Consider the following 16,071-nt stretch of genomic DNA (forward strand, 5'->3'; position numbering starts at 1 on the left):
TCAGTTACGTGTCTGTCATTACCTCTGATTCTGGGTAAGCAGTGGAACAACATCGCCTCAATGTTCAGCCCACGACAAAATTGACATTGACACTAATCTCACTTTAAACCGCTGTAACCACCCATCCACGAAACTCATGAAAACGTCGCACAATTTTTCAAGATGGGCTCGGACATCTTCATGCCATCCCCATAGTAACATTCCAGCAAGAGGTGAAGTAGCTGACATGAGAATAGTATTCTAGAAAATTCACCACAAGCTTGTTAGCAGGAGTGGTGACACTCACATAATGCCTCAGTGTGCACCTGGAAGAACAACATGTAACAGGTTGAATAAAAACATTCAAGGTTGAAGGAGAATAATTTCTAAGACAATAACTACATTCATTTCTAGAAATGTTCAGGAGTGCATGAGAGAAAGAGGATAATGAGAGGAAATGTGGCTGCTGGTTAACGTGGTTCCGTATGTTTCATTGTCAGTCAAATATCCTCTAATATTTACCATAGTAGCCTACCTGACTCTTGAAACTTTGCTGAAACATATAGACAAACACTAAAACAGAGGTCACAAACACCCTAGAGCAGGGGTTCCCAAAGTGTGGGTCGGGACCCCCTGGGGGGTCGTGAGATGTCTGCTAGAATGTTTCTTTTTTTTTTTTAAGTTATCTAAAAACACTACATTTAACCCATTATAGTAAAAAGTATCAACACAGTTAGTAGCTAAATTTCAAATAAAACCTTGAAAATAGAAAATGTAATGAGCTTTCTGCCTTTCTTTTTGCCAGATGAATCCTAAGTTTAGGGTTAGTGAACAGTTAACCATCAAAAGCATCAGTAGCAGTAGGTTAATTCATAAAGGCACAGCAAACACAGCCACATGCTCATATAGGTAGGCAAATTTTCTGCAGACCAGCTTAATGAAGCAACAGTAAATCACTTCGAGGGACAGTGGGGGTCGCGAGTCTTTGGAACCTATATTTTGGGGGTCATGGGCTGAAAAGTTTGGGAACCCCTGCCTTAGACAAATGGTGTGTGGCTTTTTCCAGTTAATCAAAAATGCCATGTTAGTGTGTTCAGTTTTTTTTAATAACTTTTCAAGCCTTGATAGACCCACAAACTCAGACATTAAAAGACAAGAAAAGGCTGTGAGGGTTTAAAGTGCTCAGGCTTTAGGGTGGAGGTAGGGTTTTGCCCAGAAAATAGCTGACCCATCTAGGCAGAGCGGGGTGAATGGGTGAGAGTCTAAAGGTCGAAAGAGGAGGGATAATGAATGAAAGAGGAATTCTTTTTGAAATTAAAGGGAAAGATCTAAGGAGCGATTAACACTTCCTGGTGGAAACAACATGAGGAAAACAACAGAAACTTGTGAATAAGAGCAAAACAAATCAAATGATTTAATTTCAATAATAGTAGCAGGTTACTGTCACTTCGTCTCTGCTCGTGTGTGTGTTTGTGTGTGTGTGTGTGTGTGTGTGTGTGTGTGTGTGTGTGTGTGTGTCTGTGTGAAGCCTCAAAATGTCATTATGTAAAAGCGGTGCCAAACCCTGGCGAGACCACTCTTCCACAAGGGGATGCCGGATGTCTGTGTGTGTGTGTGTATGTGGGTGTGTGTTTGGGTGCATGCATGCGTGTGTGGTAGAGGGAGTGACAAGGGTTTAAGGGGCCGTGTCACACTGTCACCACTGGAATGCATGACAGCAATGTTTTGTCACTGAACGGATGAATGCAGCGTCATGGCAGCAGCAGAAGAAGAAGAGGAAGAGGAAGAGGAGGAAAGAAAAGGGAAGGAAGGAGAAGGAGGAGAAGAAAAAAGGAACTAGTATTTTTTTTTTCTTCCCCCCACATTCAATAAGGAAATTAGGTCATCCAAGTAAAGCCATTGCAGGGAACAAATCATCACCATAATTGGAGCCTTAACAAATCTGTGGAGGTGGCTGCTTTGCACATACACGTGAGAAAAAAAAACACAAAAGGCGGCATGCGAAAAGCTTCACACACTGCAGAGAGCGGTTAAAATAGAATTTCAGCATAAATCAGGGGATGTTTGACAGCTTTATAGCTCTTTCAGGAGCCTCATTTGGGACAGAAGCGTGATAGAAGAACGCCGCTCCTGGTAAATATAATTGTGGTCATGATCTTAACATAAATCACAGCATGGTTACATCACAAACCGGCAGGCTGTAGAGAAAAAAAGCCCCCAATGCATCTGAGACCTATGGCATCTCTTTACCCTATTCTATCAGCTGTGAAGAGAATTCATAGCAAGAGAAATTAGAAATAACACTACGATTCTGCCCAGTTATCATTCAACAGAACACACTGAAATGAGAACTCAACTACTGTAAGGTGGAGTTTGACATTTTGGGAAATACGCTAATTTGTGCATCTGTGCACTGTTATGTGACGAAAGTTGCTAGCTTAGCATTAAGACTGAGAACAAAGGTAACAACTATCTTGACTCTTTTTAAATGCAGCTTAATTTTCCCACCAGCTTCCCTTAAACTAATTTCTTAACATTTTTACCTGATACATTACTTGAATGGCAATAAGCAGGAACTCAGGAAGTAACTGTACCCAGTAAAGAGACAGTTAGACTATTAGGTTTAGCTGTATATCTTACAGTATGAGCATGAATCTGTGTGTATGATAGCAGTAACACTCCTTGCTTCTTTGGATTGGATTGTAGCCAAACTACAGTATATTTTGCTATGTTTGACATCAGGGACAATCAAGTGTTTCATACACTTTTTAAATATTATTGGGTGTCTGTATAACTATTGCTTTTTTAAATTGGAATCAGTTGCCAAATTGCAATTGTTAATTTGGTGATTTGCACACTCAAAAACATTTCTCTGCCAGCTTTTGTGATGCGTTTGCCCTCTGACATCAGTCTGGTTAGCTGCACAGGCATGCTTAGCTCATACAGAAGGTGGTAGCTCAAACTCAAAGTACCTCTGTGATGTTTGATTCTGTTTGACACAAGTGCATTATGACCTTTGAGTCTTCAACTGAGCCTTCTGGCAGTTTTTTTAAGTGAAATGTAGATGTACCATTCCAGGCTGTCACAGTGGCAGCAAGAAGCAGGAAGCTGCAGCAACTTAATTACAGTGTGCCAAAAGGGACAAAATACTGTGAGATTAAATAGAAAAATAATTGTTAATTTCTGACTTTAATTGCATCTTAAACATTGACAGCCCTGATATTTTTTATATAATGTTCTCATTTTAACTTAAATTTGTAACTTTTGGGTCGCTGGTGGACTAACGGTCTAAGCGCCCCACATACAGAGGCTACAGTCCTCGTCGCAGGGGTCGCTGGTTTGATTCCCGGCTGCAACCATCCCTTGCATGTCTTCCCCCACTCTCTACTCCCCACATTTCCTGTCTCTCTTCAGCTGTCCTATAAAAAAAGGCAAAAAGCCCCAAAATATAATATTCTAAAAAAAAAAGTTGTAACATTTGTAACACATCAACCCCCTCGCCCCAAACAGAAATAAAACCAACCAACCCCAACCAACAGGCAATCACACAGGTAGAATCAGATCAAGAGGCACTAGAGGGATGAGAAGCCCAACATATTTTGTATGATCACAAATACACATGCAACCTCTCCAGTGGTGAAGCGAGAGGTAACACGAGAGGTAACACCTCTTTCCTCTGTGTATTTTCTCTCTGCAGGGGACAGAGGTTTGAGCTCTGTCAGGAGGCCTTGCTGAAGAGGAAGAAGATTGAAAGGTTGACCTTGCACACCCTCAGCTCCTCCTCGCACATTTCATATGACAGGCTGCACACGTTATTTATTCATGTTTAAACACACTCTGCTCAAGGCAAACCAATGCTCAGATTCTCCCACACACACCCACGTGTTATTCCTGATGTCCAAAATTCAGTCAAATACATGTAAAGGCTGAATAAATCTCCATAAAGTGTTTGATTGGAATCTGTTGTGCATGTCAGTGTTGTCTGCTTCTGGAAGCTTCTCCAGAAACCATTTCAACAACAAGAAGAGACACAGAGACATGCCTGAGCTGACGCTTATCCAGTAATTGCCATGTGTCCATGTTGCTTATCAAAATAATTGACAGTATTTTCTACAGTCAGATGGAAGTGTTTATCCTGGTGCTACCAGAATTTTTCATAGATACCAAATATTCTGGATCAGTAATGAGATGTTTTGATTTGTTGTGGTTTGTTTTGACTTGGGATGTATTTCTTGGTGGATCTATCAGTTGAATTTCCTGTATCATCCCTAAACATGGTCCGATTACGCTTTCTATATTAAATGTGCTAACACTCTGGCAGTGTGCTTAAAAGTAGGGAAGCATGAGGTTGATTTAGCAAATGCTTATAATAGATAACAACCTGTTAAATATTCTGATTACAATTTTGTCTTTAACATTTTTGCATTTTGAATGTGCAGTTTATGCACACCTGAGGGTAAGAAAGGCTAAGATGTAGTGAACAAAAACATACTTAACAATTCTGGCTAAAATCACTTTTGTTAACACACAAAAAACCAAAGCACATTCCAACTCTTCAAGGGTCATCAATTTCTTTGATGGTGAACTGGAGCTCTCCTTTGCATGCAATAAAGTCTTTTTCATGTTTAAGTCTTCATCCAGTCAATGCTTTCAAACTAAGCATACTCCCTGTACCAATGTCAGCAGTCTGCATGTCCATGATAGCACTTAGGTCACTGACATTGTGGATTAGACTGTTAATGTGTAGAAATCGCATCATACAGGGCAGATAGGGACACATCTGCAAAATAGCAGCAGGGTTGTCTCTGGTAAACTTTCTGCAGCTCTAAAAATGCCTGTTGAATCAGCACTATGGCACTTGCAGTCTTATTGTTGCCAATGCTAGCTGTGGCCCCTGTTGTATACTTCTTCAATTCCGTCACTCATTTCGTACAGTCAATTTTTTGGGTCCGCTTGCCAGTAAACACTTGCTCTCCCCTGCTCTTTCTGTTGATTTACTTGGGAATAAAAAGCCAATACATTATCAAAACACTTGGGAAAACTGATGACAGATGCTGGAAAATTCTAACTCAGCTAATACCATCTGGGATAACACCAATCACTCATCTAGTTCCCTTCATTAAGTCTTCCTTTTTGGCTTTGTTTCTTCAAATGTAGCACTTTTCCCTAAACTGAGCAGCTGACTTACAGTAGATATACTGGCCCCTCCTTCCTTTGATAGCAGTGCATGTATGCAGTGAATCACATCAGTAGATGGAGAGGAACTTGGCACAGTTTAAAACATACACACAGGAGATGCCACTTGTACCCTGTTTTCAGCTTGTTGCAGCTGTGCTTGTTCTTCTTCTCTGCATGCAGTGACAGATTGGATATTGCCACATACTGATGTGTAGCATGTTGCAAGTACATGAAAGCAGCCTTTATCGTTGTTTTTATTTTATACAATTTTATTATCTGAATATTAGAGATTAATAAGAAAAGTCCCCACCTTAAACCATCAATCTCATTAAATGTTCTATTTAAATTGGACAAACGCTTGAAGCTCAGATGTTCAGAGTCATCAGTTTGAAAGTCTTTGAAAAGTGTTGTTTACATGTTTGTTTGGAAAGACAAAATATCTCTATTCAAGTGTTAATCCCTGCAAATTATATTTCTACATTCAATATAATTCCAAATGTACTTTATTTATTTTTTTACAGTGTAACCTCGTGTGAAGAGTCTCCAAAGGCCGCTTTACCACCCCTGAGTCAGGCAGTTGATTGACAGGAGTTGGCTGACTGTGGACCCTCCTTCCCAGCGTCTCCTCCTCCTCTCTCGCGCTTTCTCTATTGCTATCTCTCTCTCCCCCTCTCTCTCTCTCCCCTCTCCTCTCCTCTGCTCCCTCTCTCTCCTCAATCGCAAGGCTGCGCTCACCGACTCGACACCGCCAACAGGGATGCAGCGAGGGCGCAGCGCAGCCTGAAAAATGGCAACACCACGCGTCCTGTGGATCTATCCATCCTTTTCCCTCCTGTCCTGCCTGCTTCTTTTTCACGCGTTGTCGCCGAGCCGAGCTTTACGGAATTACCCAGAAAATGAAGGTGGGTGCCCTGTGACGGGGTCGCTGTGTTATATGTCTCTTGGTGGTTGTATGTGCGCCGTGGCTGGCTGGCTAGATGGATAGGGAGCCCGGGCATCCCGCGGTTCCTCTCGCCGGGGAAGGAGAGAGCGAGGCGGTGGAGACTCCCGTTAAGTGCTCGGCTCGGTTATGAATCATGCATTATGAAAAGCGGAGAGAAAAGGGAGGGAAAACACTGTTGGTCACGTTTTTCTATTCTGAGGACGTTGACATTAAATTTGTATGATATATATACTCAGAGGGAGTCCTGCCATGCTGAAGATAGAGGAGCCTGCTGTGGACAATTGTATTAATCTGTGGAACTATTGGTCTTGCTTTAAAGTAGCCTAACTTATAATGATAACATTGACATCTCAGCCAAAATCTTTCTTAGTTAGAGATATCTGTGTTAAAACACACTGATCGATTCTGGGGACTGCCTCAGTCTGCAAATGAGGAGCAGCAATTACATTAAATTTGTCACACGCTGCTGCTGAGCCTCTCTCACTTATTGTATTAACATTGATGCTCGGCCTTAAATGAGCCAATGCATTTACTCACTAACTACTCCTGACTGCTTGCTGGGCTGAAACATGGAGAGCTGGTTTGTTTAATTTGATGGAGAGTTGCACTACAAAAGAGCAGCATGTAAAAGTTACATCCACATTTGCAGGTTTCTGAAGCAGGATATTTGAAGTAAAGGATGCGTCTGTGTGGTGGTTTTTTACCTGTCAGACAATCTGATTGCAGATGATACAGCATGTGACTTGATTGTCAGTCTGTGGATCATTCCACCCAAGCTTCACTCAGTCCTGATCTGCAGCTCAACACAGCTCTCCACCCCTTCCATTGAAATTTTCTCCCTCACTGTCACACACCACAACTCCAGCGTTCAAGGCATACATTAAACAGTCAAACTAAACAAACTGGACTCACACACATTAGCAGACCACACAAGCTTACCATGGGATATCTCCTGTGTGTGCGTATACATGGCCCTGAATGTATGTCACAGCTCAGAGGAGTTCACACAGAACAAAGGAGGCTCCTGAGGATAGTTAGGGAGCGAGAGTGGAGGAGTAAAGAGGAGTGTTTTAACAGCGGGAGACAACGCATGTGAGGGTGACTCTAACACACTGCTGAAATATTCATTAAAATGAGCAGGAGTGATGAACCAACTGGAAGCTGAAGGAAACTCCTGTTGATTTAGACAAATGGACAGGAGGGGCATCTTTTATGTGTGTGTTTGTGTGTTTACATGTTGAGCTTGAGAGTGATTTACAGGTTAGAGAGGTTTTTCATCACAAAGACACACTTTTTAAATAATCTCCCAGGCAGGTGTGTGAGTGTGTGACTCACTTGTTCTTTCATCCTCAGGTTATTTCTTTATCCTGCTGTGTCAGACTATTGGCCTAATTGGCACCTTTAAGTCCATTGCTCAGCTTGTGCGTGTGTATGTGGAGTGTGTGTGTGTGCATGTGCCCCGATGGGACAGTAATCCAATGAAGCCATTTTTGTCCGCCCTGCACTCTTTGCTTTGCGTTTTTACCTTTCGGCCTGCCAGTTTTCCTGCTGTGACTGTCCGCTTCGCAGAGGGATTGCTCTCTTTAGTGCCAGTGTGTGTGCGTATTTTGGTGTGTATATGTGTGTGCGTACCTTGTGTTTGTCTATGAGTGCGCATATTCTCCACCCACGCATCTCCGTAGTCGAGTTATTCCAGGAAATCCTCCCTCCAAGTGTGTCTGGGAGCAGAAGCGAGGCTGTCATAAAAAGGAGAGATACAGCTCTCAAGGTTCAATTAAGAGCACAGGCCTTTTGATAGAGCCGATAGTGTTAAGTTGTCAACAAGCTTAGTTTACAACCAGAGCTTCTCGTGTGGGCCGATACATAGTTGGCATTTAACAGAAATAAAATTGTGAAAGTGGACCTTTTGGAGGAGTGATAGATTCCTTAGACTTGTCACTAACTACAAACTGCAGAACAGGAGATTGAGTTGAAATGGGTTCATTCAGAGGCTGTTGTGATGAAGAGCCTCCTGTGGAGGTCTTTGTTAAAGAGAGAGAGAAAGAGGAAGAGGAGTGGATGAGTTTTTGTGCACCAGCAGAGGGAGCCCAAATCCCCGTCTGTCTGCACCCGGAGGGCACGCTGATGTAACAGCAGGGTGGGTGCTCGCAGGTCTCCCAGGGTTCCTTTTTTTGTCCCACTGTCTTCATGCCATCTTCTGACACAGGAACACAGCATGTGTTTACTCAGTTTGTTTTCCTTTTCTATTTTTCATCTACTCCTCCTTTTTGCATCGTCCTCAAGCAGAACCCAGTTGGGGAGAGGAGCATCACTACTTTCTATTTCTGTGTCTTCCCGCTGACTCTAAATATACCCCCCAATCCTAGAAAACACTCTGTAGCAGCACAAATAGAGCACTGTGCTAACTTCCACAGTGAGGGGTTGTTTATTGGAGTATACTTAAAGAGGTAAATGAATACTGCAAGTCCAAATTCTTCCTGAAGGCAGTGTGGAAATGGATTTATAATTTAATTAATAATCAAGAGTGGGCTGGGTTCTTATTTCTGTGTGGCCCTTAAAGCAGAGTGAGGAGTTTTTAGCTGGTTATGAAACAGCCTGAAATTAATTAAGCATACAAAAGCATCAGGAATGAGACTGATTACTTATATATTATTATTTTAATGCCTGTTGCTACTACCAATGGGTACATGTCAGACAAGGTGATAAACTGCGTGCAACCAAAACAGCCTTTGTTTACATGTGTGTCACATTAGGTGTGTAAAATTAAGCAAGACTATTATTTTATGTCACAAAACTCTACTTACATATGTACAGGATAATATCAGCAAAATAACTAGATGTCCCATTTTAATCACAAGGGAGCAATTATAAACAAAAGTGAAAGTTACTCCTGGTAGCTACCACATACAAGCAAAGCTTACAGCTGCAGCTAAGACTGATTTCAGTTAGTGAGAGGGTATTTTGCACATACACTACGGAGTATTTCCTGATGTGTAACAGTGAAATAAACTGTATTTCACAGAATAAGCACTTTGAGGCTGTCTTCTACCTCTAAACCATGGTTTCAGACTACACGGGTTTTGCAGTGCAGCATTTATTTGAATAAGAAATCTAAAAGTCAAGATCATAAAGTAAATGTATTTGCCCTCTTTTGATTCTATAATCAAGACAATGGCAAGAATTGCTTTGAATTGTGTTTGATCGCCCATATTTTTTGCATCGTTAAGTAAATTAAAACCATCATTGTATATTCCCTTTACATATGCTAAAAAACAAATGGCTTTCCCTTTTTTCCCTTTTTACAACTACCGTTTAATTAATGTTAATACAGAACATGCTTATATTTTTCTAATAAAGAAAATAGGCCCAGGTAACAGAGGTAAAACAACAAAACGAGGTAATAACGTGACTCATCTGTGGTTTACATTATGGTCTTGAGGTTTACTGTATTCTCTAATTGGTCCTGGAACTCCAGTACACTTTTCATTGGATTGGCCTCAAGGTGCTTTGGGAGGGGGGATTACTGTAGTGCTTTGTAAGGTCAACATGAGGGTGAGCAGTTAGTGCAGAGGCAAGCATATGTAAAGCATGCCCTCCTTCTTATGATTCACACAAGATACTGACTGTGGTATAATGTTGGGTCAAAGGTCGCCTCTGGTTTAATTGCTTTAATCTATAATGGTTGCTTGTAGTTATCGGCAGAGCCATACCTCATTAAGTATGTGTCAGTGTGTGTGTGTGTGTGAGAGTCTCAGAGGTTGCAGTGCTCCCATGTAACAACCATGACCTTGGACAGCAGAGGATAGAGATCTCCACTCTCATCCGGCAGAGACAGCAAGCGCAAGCACCCTCCTGTTTTTCCTTTCTACCTCCTCCACTCTAATCCCCTACTCAATTTTCTATCAGCCCCCGTCTCTCACTCCCTGCTTGTTTTTCCCCTTTTCTCTTCTGTTCGTCTCCCTTTCTTTCTATTTCTGATCTCCAGTGGCAGTGTAACAGTTGGACATGACCCACAAGCCAAGGTGGTGCTCCTATATATGTGCTTAACAAAAGCTATACCTGTGAGCACAGACATACGTGTGCATGCATGCACAAATGCCTTCCGTGTACACTCATGCTATAGTAATGTACGACTTGGGGGCAGTTTAGTGGTCTTGGTCCAGAGAATAGTGTCACGTATTCCCTGTGCAGGCTGATAGATGGGGTTATAAATACTGCTCAGTGACATAGAAGGATTCTGCTGTGAGGGCTTCACCTCATGCATTCAATGTGTTTCCGTGTACTTTTGTGTGTATGTGTGTGTCTGTGTGTGTGAGGGGAGACACAAAGAGAGAAACTGGAATTACAGATAAAAGAAGAAAATACGAATCCACAAGAGAGAACCTGTGAAACAAAGAAAAAGTGTGGGGGAAAGAGAACAAAGAAACAGACATTGTTCTAAACGGAGAAACCCACTCATTTCTCCGTGCTCCAACGAGCAGAGCCCACAAACCAACACCCACAGAGTCTTAATGATGTGCTTAAGATGGTTTGGTATACAAATTCAATTCATTTTTTCTGTTTTGGTGTGTTAGTGTCACTCGGTTTCACTTTCCAACCAAAAGGAATAATAGTACTAATGTATAGCAAATACACGCTTTGTTAGCATATTTTAAAGACGAAAAAAATAAGGTAAAACAAGAAAAGCTTCTGTTAAAGGCATAACAAAAAATTACCTGCTAGAAACCTTAGAGCTCAGTAATAAACACATGTAGAATATATATTGTTTTTTGATTCAGTGCTCGAATATAAAAAAAAATGCTAGCTTGCGGCTTTACAGGGACTTTCTGGCAAATTCCTCAAGTCTTGTCAACATTGTGATGTCTCCAGGAAGTCTCTTTGCCTCGCCAAGAAATTACCTGGCAAATTACCCTCATAAACCTATAAATATCTGACTATTAACTAAACCAACTGTAAGAATCCAAGAACAAAACTTGACATGCATGTACAGCTATTTTAACCTTCTTCTGACTTTTGTGGTAAGCTAACAATTTCATGGCTGTAGCTTGATATTTACCAGCTAGGAGAAATCTTGATGTCTCAGGGAAAACAACAACTTCATCAAAATGTCCTGTTTTTTTTTAATCGATGCAAATAACTCTTTGGAGTTTCAACAATCAAGCTAACTATTAAATCTAAGCAACTCCTCACCCAAACTGACTGGTGCAAAATCATGCTAACTGTGTAAACCATAGACATATAAAGAGTAGACGCCGCATCGACCGCTACTACTTATTTGCGCTGACAAGCCGTGGGGCCGCCATCTTGGTCCAGCCACCCGCTCCACTCAGTGTAATCTGTTTGGCAGGCGCAATTAAGTGTCAGCGCATTTAATCCATAATAACTTGCTGAATACTAAACTGATTTTCATGCGGGTTTTTTTTTCTGCAAACGTCATACATGTAGTTATGATACAGGACACATGGTTCGGCGTATTTTAATATTCATGGAGGGCTTAACAGTAATAGAATATTCTGATATTTGATATATGTGATGTATGATAGGTACTTTGCCGCACAGTGCTCTGGCATCTTGAAGTCTCTGCTGCTTCAGTTTACGTTTACAGGTAGAATCATGGGTAGGATGACCGGACCAAGGTGGCGGCTGTATTTCTTGCGCCCCAGCAGCCAATGTGGCGTTTGCTATTTATATGTCTATGGTGTAAACTGCCAAATGAGAACAGGATAGAACAAAATTGTAAAGCGAAAAACTATAAAGGTTTTAATCTTTCTTACATCTAGTGTTAACTGGCAGCTTGGTGCAATGTATCCAAACCTCTAAGACACAGGTAGATTTACAATAATAAAGCTTAACTCACTATTTCACTTTCCATACCACTAAGGTTAGCATCATCAGCTGTATCTTCACCAGCTTGAATTCAGCTTAAACCGTTGAAGACGTGTTTAGGCTTGAATGACTTCTAGGTTGATTAATGTCAAAGGAAGCCCTGCAGTGTGTTATGCCTGATGGTTGTAGTGAAGTTTTAGAATAAAAGGGGCTCCAATATGCCTGCTGACCCCTTCCCCCTCTGAACAAGCCCTTAACTGCTGGTCAAATCACTGATTATTGGACCTTGACCAAGCTCTATGCACGCACGGGCACACACACTCACACACACATTCACACACACTTCTTCATCTCCCCTGCTCCTCCTCATTCCCAGCCTGCACCCCTTCTCTGACCTTTAATATCGCTAAATTGAATTTGGTTGTTTCTCTTCCTCTCTCCCTCTCTTTCTGTTTTTCTCTCGTTGTTTGCTCTGCGGGTTTGGCTCGTGCAGCAGCTGGGAAAGGCTGATTTAGCCAGCTTTATAAACAAACAGCCTTGGATTTGGGTCAGCAGCAGAAATAGGATGTTTGCTGACCAGTGTTCCTATCTCTTCTCTGCTTGTGAACAATGGCGTAGGACCTTTGTGAGTAAGAAGGTAAATTATGACAGCAGAGTAGATAAGAGTGTGGGAGCTGGAATTGAACTGCTTCGAATCACACAACAGATTTACTGATTTGACAATCAGAGCATTGTAGCCCTGTAGTGGTGAATGCTAACAGTAAAAGTAACTAAGATATTTTTCTAGCCAGCACTAAAAAAGTTAAGTTTATGTTTTTTATCAGTTTTAGGATCTAACGTAGAAACTAGAGAATGGTCATACTGGATGTCCTGAACAGTTATAGTAAATCAGCGTGTCAGTTGTGAACCTTAATTACTTTTGTTTTGTTTTCTTAGTCGGCGACTTATGACAATAGCAACAATGGTAGCCTAATTTTGTGTGCAAAAACTGTCAGATAATTTGTTGACCCTTCTCCTCTAAGCATTTGTCTTGAGACTCAAGCCAAGGGGCGTCAAACTCATTTCAGTTCAGGGGCCACATACGGCCAAAGTGGATCTGAAGTGGGCCGGACCAGCAAAATCAGAACATAATAACCTATAAATAATGACAACTCTAAATGTTTCCCTTTGATTTAGTGCAAAAAAAAAGTACAAGTACATTCTGAAAATGTTCACATTTCATGAACTATCTTTCTACAAAAACAGCTGTTGTATTTATTTATTCCATGATGAGTCTCATAGTGGGGCCGATATTTTACTCTTTAAGCCCTGAAACCTGCTGCAAACACACCAAACACACAGGTTACCCATTCACCTGACACAGAGTGAAATGTTTACTGCAAAAGAACAGATAGATTATAATAATGAAGAAGGTAAAGTTGACTATTGTGGACCCCTCAGCTCCAGCATGAACAGTTTGCTTGCTTGACAGGGTTGTATGCAGGGGGTTAGTGCTAGTGTTAGTAGTTAATGGATCATCTTATAGTGCTCTAAAAAAGTCTTTATGAATCTCAACAGGATTTTACAAACAGCAAGTCATCTATTTTTTGAGAAAAAAAGTACTGTTCAGGTGCGCTCTGTCAGCACTATGATTTTATGCGACCCCCAGAGGACAAATTTGAAATAGTTGTTACTTTTTTTGAAAAATGGAGTTAATGTCTTCTCTGTAATATTTCACTTTACAAAGTCGTTCCACGGGCCGGATTGGAACCTCTGGCGGGCCGGTTTTGGCCCACGGGCCTTATGTTTGACACCCCTGCTCTAGCCTATCCTAACACTACATGGAAGCTAGCTAAAACTATGAGTCCTGCCAGGCCAAATATGAATTGTGGGAAACAGTGTCATGCTAACAAATGCTGCTATGTAAGTTTGGTGTGTTTTGCGAGCATTTCATCCTTTTAGCTATACAGTGTTTTGCTAGTTGTGCCTCTTTTTCCTCTCTGTTTGCAGTGTCAATGTCAATGTAAATTGGTTTAACTTTGATTGACAGAGGCAGCAGGGCAGACAGACAAGCTACTAGACAGACAACCAGAGTTGGTGTGTTTGTGTATATGTTATATCAATGTTTACTCCACAGTAGCAGACATGTCCAGGCACTCTCTTATCTGACATGTGATTTGCTAACCGCCTCCACTGTTGCAGCTCACTCCTGAGATCCCCGGCCAATTTACCCTCCTGTGACCAACCACTGTGTGACAGGCCAGAGCGTGTGTGTGTGTGAAAGTGTGTGCGTGCAAGTGTGTGTGTGTGTGTGTGTGTGTGTGTGTGTGTGTGTGTGTGTGTGTGTGTGTGTGTGTGTGTGTAAGTGTGTAAGTGTGTGTGTGTGCCTTTTCCATCAGCAGAAATGTCAAATTACTAACAAAGCATAAAAATGTTAAGGAAAAGCCTGTGAAGAGAAACATACACACGCTAAAAGGGAGAGACTTTCAAGACTCTCCTGACAAATACGCCGTCCTGTGTCTTATTAAGAGAAAACGCCTTATCTCTCACTCTTCATTCACTCTTCACTCCTCACAAGCATTTTTAATTCCCTTCTTTAAATGAATGGTGGGATGCGTCACAGTTTGAGCTTGTGTGGAGGTGTATCTCTCGACAAGTCGTTTCTGAATGTTCAAGGTTCCGGTTTGTGCATGCTTCTATACTGTATGTGTGTGTTGTTATGGTTACATGTGTGTATGTGTCTGTTGCTCCTTGCCCTCGATGAGTAGTTTGTATGTACTGGTGGATGAAGCTGATTAAAAAAAACAAGTGTCTGGGAGTCACAGTTCAACACTAAAGGCATTCAATTATGCACACACACACACGGCCGCGCACACACACACACGCGGGGTGCACACACGCACACACACACACACACACACTCACTCCGGAGCCTCTTCAAGTGACAAACTAGGGCAGAGCTCCTGTCACAGTCTGTCAGCATGGCATCTTCTCTGTTCAGCTAAAGCTGCCAGTGTATTTGAAACAGCAGAGTCGACTAATGTACTTCCTGTCACAGTGATGGGGGAGGGGTTGGGTCTAAAAATGCAAACTCAACGTGGTACAGTTCTACATGCACAGGATTATTTTCATAAACATGTTGTGCTTTGTGCACCATCTGCCTTTTAGATTGACTTTTTTTTTTCTCAAGGCTTTGGAGAATGAGGTTTTCTATTTCCCCATGGGCATCCCTCTCAAAACTCACTTTACTAGAACAGCTGCCTTGAAAAAGCGATTTCCTAACAGTCACCACAATTCTCCTTACCATTTTATTCCACTAACTGCTGTTATTTTGACCTGTTTCTGTGTGATCCAGGGATACATGATCATTTCAGCTGCCTTTTTCCTTTTAAGAAAATCCATCATCACTGTTAAAATTGATGTACTGGTTTATTTTTTGAAGAAAGATATGCTTGTCCTGTCTGAAGACCAGGCTTCCTCTATGTTTATCAAGGAAGGCACAGCACACAATCTGTTAACAACCGATTGTCTTGATACTTTAGCTTTCAGAGTTGAATTTGCTTTGCTGACATAAAGTCAACACATGAAGCCAGTGTGATGTGATTGACATCTCTTACATTTATCAAACCTTCATTACTTCTGTCTAATTTGAAAGGGTTCAAGTATTTTTCCGTTAAACAACGGCACTAAAATGCCTTGTGTCAGATGAGGCCACCAAATGACATTAAACATATTTCTCTGTGTTGCTTAACACATTTGTTGCTCGACAGTGACAATAATCTTAAAAGTCTAACACTTTGGCAGAAATAAAAGTCAGTGATTCAAAATCTTGTTGAATGTATGTAGATTCACACTTGTTTCACCATATTTAAATCTGACATTTCATATTTTATGGACATTTAATTGAGTCTTTATCCACATTTCTGATAATCTTGTTTGTTTATTTAAAAGACAAGCATTTATACTTGGGACAGTAAAAACCTTAGTGTATTTCATGATCAGAGCTGTTCCATTTCTAGATAAGGTGTTAAATGCACAGACACATTGATGTGATCCCTGAAGCTTCTGGTTACAGTATAACCAGTGGGCTGGTATGCATATAAAGCCTACTGGGGGTGCAACAATTCACAACACGTATAGTCTGGATCATTTCACAGGTTTTTACT

The 16,071-nt window shown here is 41.3% G+C and overlaps 1 protein-coding gene across 1 annotated transcript in view; it reads left to right on the plus strand.

The window, feature by feature from the left end:
- The first annotated feature begins 5,872 nt into the window (after positions 1 to 5,872).
- Positions 5,873 to 16,071, plus strand: part of epha4b (eph receptor A4b) — a 120,140-nt gene continuing 109,941 nt past the window's right edge. Inside the window, exon 1 of the mRNA XM_034702670.1 lies at positions 5,873 to 6,059. Coding sequence (XP_034558561.1) covers positions 5,945 to 6,059 — 115 coding nt within the window. The 5' untranslated portion in view covers positions 5,873 to 5,944. The remainder of the gene's footprint in view (positions 6,060 to 16,071) is intronic.

Source organism: Notolabrus celidotus, chromosome 15 (genome assembly GCF_009762535.1).
Source record: "Notolabrus celidotus isolate fNotCel1 chromosome 15, fNotCel1.pri, whole genome shotgun sequence".
Classification (NCBI taxonomy): domain Eukaryota; kingdom Metazoa; phylum Chordata; class Actinopteri; order Labriformes; family Labridae; genus Notolabrus; species Notolabrus celidotus.